Genomic DNA, 5,151 nt, shown 5'->3' with positions numbered 1-5,151 from the left:
CTCATCTGGAGTGCACAGTTGCCCTGATTTTCAACATAAAATGGGTTCCTTGGAAAATCAGCCCGTTAAGAGATTGTGCTATTTTGCAGCTCAGAGCCATTCCCTAGAGTTTCAGTGGCCCTCCAGAGATCCTTCCTGTTGTAGATATATATAACTGCCCTGAAGCATTTGCTCACCCCAGTCCACACGGGAGGGAACGGGAGCAGAAAGCAGGAGAACCTCACGGCCACCACAGCCATCCAATGTGCTCTGGTAAGTGCTTGGATTTTATCTCTCCTCACCAGTCTTCTATGCATTTATCTGGGAGCAGACCTCACCAAACATAGGGCAACTTCTCTGTAAATGGTACATACCTGAAGGAGCGTCTCCACCCCCATCATTCTGCCCAGATACTGAAGTCCAGCGCCAAGGGCCTTCTGGCAGTTCCCTCACTGTGAGAAGCCAAGTTACAGGGAACCAGGCAGAGGGCCTTCTCGGTAGTGGCGCCCTCCCTGTGGAACGCCCTCCCTCCAGATGTCAAAGAGAAAAACAACCACCAGACTTTTAGAAGACACCTGAAGGCAGCTCTGTTTAGGGAAGCTTTTAATGTTTAATAGACTATTGTATTTTACTGTTCTGTTGGAAGCCGCCCAGAGTGGCTGGAGAAACCCAGCCAGATGGGCGGGGTATAAATAATAAATTATTATTATGATTATTATTACATGCTGTCCCAATCTGGGAGTGGCAAGAGACTTCAGAGGCTCTAAGACCTTAGCCAGGTTCATTTTCCTTTTTTTTTTTTTATAAATATTTATTAAGATTTTTTAAAATACAAAATGCAAAAATAATAAACAATATAACATGAATCATAACACATTTTCCAGAACTTCTTTGGACTCCCTCACGTCTCCCACTCCCACTTACATCGTTATAAATTTTTCCCAGCAATTTATCATCTTGATTATAATCTTAGATTTTGTTCAATTAATTTGATCTATTCTCCACAAATTTTATATTTCCCTCAATCTCACTTATCGTCAATTTCAAATCTAATTAAATGGTAGGCAATTATTTATGATCTAGCATCCTTCTTAGCCTTCAACCAAATTACAATACTTTTGTAGATAAATCTTGAATTTCTTCCAGTCTTCTTCAACCCTCTCTTCTCCCAGGTCTCGGATTCTGCCAGTCATCTCGGCCAGTTGCATATAGTCCATCAGTTGCATCTGCCACTCTTCCAGTGTGGGTAGATCTTGAGTTTTCCAGCTCTTGGCGATAAGTATCCTTGCTGCCGTTGTTGCATACATAAAAAATGTTCGGTCCTTCTTTAACACCTTCTGGCCGACAATGCCCAGAAGGAAGGCCTCTGGTTTCTTAGTAAAGGTATACTTAAATACCTTTTTCAACTCATTATATATCATTTCCCAAAAGGCCTTCACTCTAGGGCAGGTCCACCAGAGGTGAAAGAATGTTCCTTCATGTTCTTTACATTTCCAACATTTATTATCAGACAAATGGTATATTTTGGCAAGTTTAACTGGGGTCATGTACCATCTATATATCATTTTCATTACATTTTCCTTCAGAGCATTACATGCAGTGAAGTTCAGCCCAGTGGTCCACAACCTTTCCCAGTCCTCAAACATGATATTATGCCCAATATCCTGAGCCCACTTTATCATAACCGATTTAACCATTTCGTCTTGTGTATTCCATTTCAGCAGCAAGTTATACATTCTTGATAATACCTTAGTCTTAGGCTCTAACAGTTCTGTTTCCAACTTCGATTTCTCCACCTGGAACCCTAGCTTTTTGTCATTTTTAAAAACTTCTTTAATCTGAGCGTAGTGTAACCAGTCTCGCACTTTATCCTTCATTTTCTCCAAACTCTGCAATTTCCAATTGTCTCCATCTTTTTCTAATATTTCCCAATATTTTGGCCATTTGGCCTCCATATTGGGTCTTTTTCGGGCCTTATAGCCAGGTTCATTTTCCTTGGGATGAAGGTCAGCAGAGACCAGGGTATCTTTAGAAAAGAGGGTTTCATTTACTCTTATACACAACCTGACCATCGGATGAAGGGGCTCACAGCCTCAACACCCCAAGCAGGTCTTGCTTCTCCAGCAGCCGCAGCTTTGGACCCAGCACAGAGGAAGCTGGTCTCTGTGTCTCCAGCTTCCAGCCTCCTTTCAGCTCAACTCACCCACACTAAAATCCGGCTATTGTTCTCCTGCTGGGGAGGTGGAGGGAAAGGCCCAACCATTCCTTCTATAGCACACAGCAACGTCTTCCGTTATGCTTATCGTGATGCTTAACCAGCCAGCCAAACGCATCACCCAGACAAAGTAGCTGTTTTGCAAGCTTGCTCTCACACATTTAATTCCCACCCCAATACAGGATCCCAAGAGCTGGAAGGGACTCAGGGTGTCATCAAGACTGACCCCCACAACTCAGAACATAAGCATGTGCAGGATTGCCTTGCAAGTATTTGGGCAAAGAGCTTCAATGTAAAGCTTCTGCTCTGCCCCTGAGCTTCAACCTTTCTCTCTGCTGGCCAAGCTCCTATCCCTGCCTAGCCATGAGGCTCACTGGGCGGCCCAGGCCCCCTCACCTGCTTCAGGGCTGCTGAGAGGTCATCAAGTGGGGTGGGATTGGGGGGTTGGAAGTGGCAGTTGCATGGGGCTCTTTTGCTTTCTGACAAATCATAGAATCATAGAATTATAGCTGGAAGGGGTGCTGAGGGTTATCACCTTTAGCTATTCTGCCAGTGCCAGGTAGAGCCATTGTTGCTACCAACCCTTCAGAGTTTGCTCACCTGGACAGGTAGCCCCCATCAGATGGGTTGGCAAGGTTTTTCTCTCTAGGCAAACCCTGTGTCTGGCCTGGTTTAATCCAGAACCCAGTCTAAGGCTCAGAACCTGGCTTTCACTCTGGAATATGTCTGGTGACAATGAAGAAGGGGTTAGAATCATAAAGTCATAGAATGGTAGAGTGGAGAGGTACTCCAAGCGTCATCCAGGCCAACCCCCCGCACTGCAGGAATCATAGCTCAAGAATCCTTGACGGGTGGCTGAAGTGAAGGCATGAGGGAGGAGTTGGTAATGCAGGTGAACTGTGCACAAGCAAGCTGCCAGCTAGCTCTGCCGAGGCTCTTTTTATTAGCACAATATGCAAAACCAGTCAGATACATTTTGGGCTGTGACCTTTACACATCTTCCAATCCCGAGATCGTGGGGTGGTACCAAGTTACAGATAGGTAGCCGTGTTGGTCTGCCATAGTCAAAACAAAATAAAAGAAAAAAATTCCTTCCAGTAGCACCTTAAAGACCAACTAAGTTAGTTCTAGGTATGAGCTTTCGTGTGCATGCACTATCTGAAGAAGTGTGCATGCACACGAAAGCTCATACCTAGAACTAACTTAGTTGGTCTTTAAGGTGCCACTGGAAGGAATTTTTTTCTTTTATTTTGTTTTGGGTGGTACAAAGTTATTTTGGCACCTGTTTCCACCACATCACTTTCCCCCTGAACAGTGTATGAAGGAGACAAAGGTCACAAACAGGGCACAGCAGACCACTAAGAGAGCAAAAGGTTAGAGGGCATGATGTTCAGACAGCTGTGGTTTGTCTGTGGGTGGATGTGTACTCCACACCCAAAGGTCACGAGGTCAGACAGCTGTGGCTTGTCTGCGGGTGGAAGTGTGGTCCACACCTGGCGGCCATTCCTTCAGGTGGCCACCCACCCTCTGCTTAAAAACCTCAAAGGAAGGAGATGTTAAGCATTAGTCATTGTCTGGAAAGCACATTGTCTGTTGTTCTGTGTATTCATTTGACCACAGGGTGATGTTGGCGTCCTAGCAGCTGGTTGGCCCATGATGCTCACCCTCAACGACAGCAAGTGCAGGCAGCCTACCTCCTTCCTTCTGGCAGGCATCTCTGGCCCTGGGGCTGGACCTCAGCCCTGGCTCTACGTCCCATTCTGCTTCATGTACCTTGTTGCACTTGTCGGCAACAGCCTGATCCTCGCCGTGATCAAGCTGCATCCAACACTTCATGAGCCCATGTACCTGTTCCTCTCCATGCTGTCCCTGGCAGACATCGGCCTGTCCATCTCCACCTTGCCAACGATGCTCCAGGTGTATGCCTTGGGCTCCAGGGAGGTGGCCGCTGACTCCTGCCTCACCCCTCTCTTCTTCATCCACACCTTCTCCATCCTGGAGTCCTCCGTTCTGCTGGCCATGGCCTTCGACCGCTATGTCGCGATACGGCACCCTCTGAGGTACGTCTCAATGTTGACCAGAGCATGGGTCGGTTGCATCGGTTTGGCCATCGTCATCCGGGGAGTTGGGCTGCACATCCCAGCCCCCATCCTCTTGAGGAGGTTGCCCTTCTGCAAAAGCCACCAGCTCTCTCACTCTTACTGCTTGCACCCGGACGTGATGAAGCTGGCCAGTGCTGACACCTCCCTCAACAGCAGCTACGGCCTCTTCGTCCTTCTCTCCACCCTGGGACTGGACTCCTTGCTCATCGTTGTCTCCTACACCTTGATCCTCAGAACTGTGCTGAGCATTGCCTCCTGGAAGGAGCGAGCCAAGGCCCTCAACACCTGCGTCTCCCACTTCTGTGCGGTCCTTCTCTTCTACACTCCCCTCATCAGCCTCTCCATGATCCACCGCTTCTGGAGGAAGGCTCCCCACCACACCCACATCTTCCTGTCCTACCTCCACTTCCTGGTCCCTCCGATGCTGAACCCCATCGTTTATGCCCTGAAAACCCAGCAGGTGCGTAAGGAGATAATCTGGGTGTTCCAACAAAGCACCCTGAGGAAGAGGGGGATGGAGCGGAGACGGAGGTGACTCCCTTGCAGTGCGTCAGTTTGGATGTGAAGGAATGGGTTTCTGTGTAGCAAGTTTTAAAACTGACTCAACCCCCCCCCCTTTTGTTCTTTCAAAAGAGAGCACTTTTCAATGCGTAAAACTTGAACTGTTGAGCAAAACCATAATAAGGGCACACCTGCATAAACAGTTCTCTCCTTTATCAGTCACGGCAAGGGATGGCCTTGGCTCCCCAGGGGAACAGCGAGAACACGTCAGAACTTTATCACAGGCCAATGTCCGGGAAAAACGCCAAAAGCGTGTTCCCGGAGATTATGACCTCTTCCCAGGTAAGAGTAGGA

General features: G+C 47.7%; 1 protein-coding gene across 1 annotated transcript; it reads left to right on the top strand.

Annotated features, from left to right (window-relative positions):
• Positions 1-3,850: 3,850 nt before the first annotated feature.
• Positions 3,851-4,832, top strand: LOC307214953 (olfactory receptor 51G2-like; the record flags this gene model as incomplete). The annotated part of the gene is made up of 1 exon (XM_079974069.1): positions 3,851-4,832. One exon carries the CDS (start codon positions 3,851-3,853, stop codon positions 4,829-4,831), a length of 981 nt encoding a protein of 326 aa, XP_079830195.1. The 3' UTR covers position 4,832.
• Between the last annotated feature and the right edge of the window lie 319 nt (positions 4,833-5,151).

This window comes from Podarcis cretensis (assembly GCF_951804945.1).
Source record: "Podarcis cretensis genome assembly, chromosome: 4".
In the NCBI taxonomy this organism is placed as follows: domain Eukaryota; kingdom Metazoa; phylum Chordata; class Lepidosauria; order Squamata; family Lacertidae; genus Podarcis; species Podarcis cretensis.
Note: the sequence above shows the minus strand (reverse complement) of the source record. Positions and strands in the feature narration are given on the sequence as shown.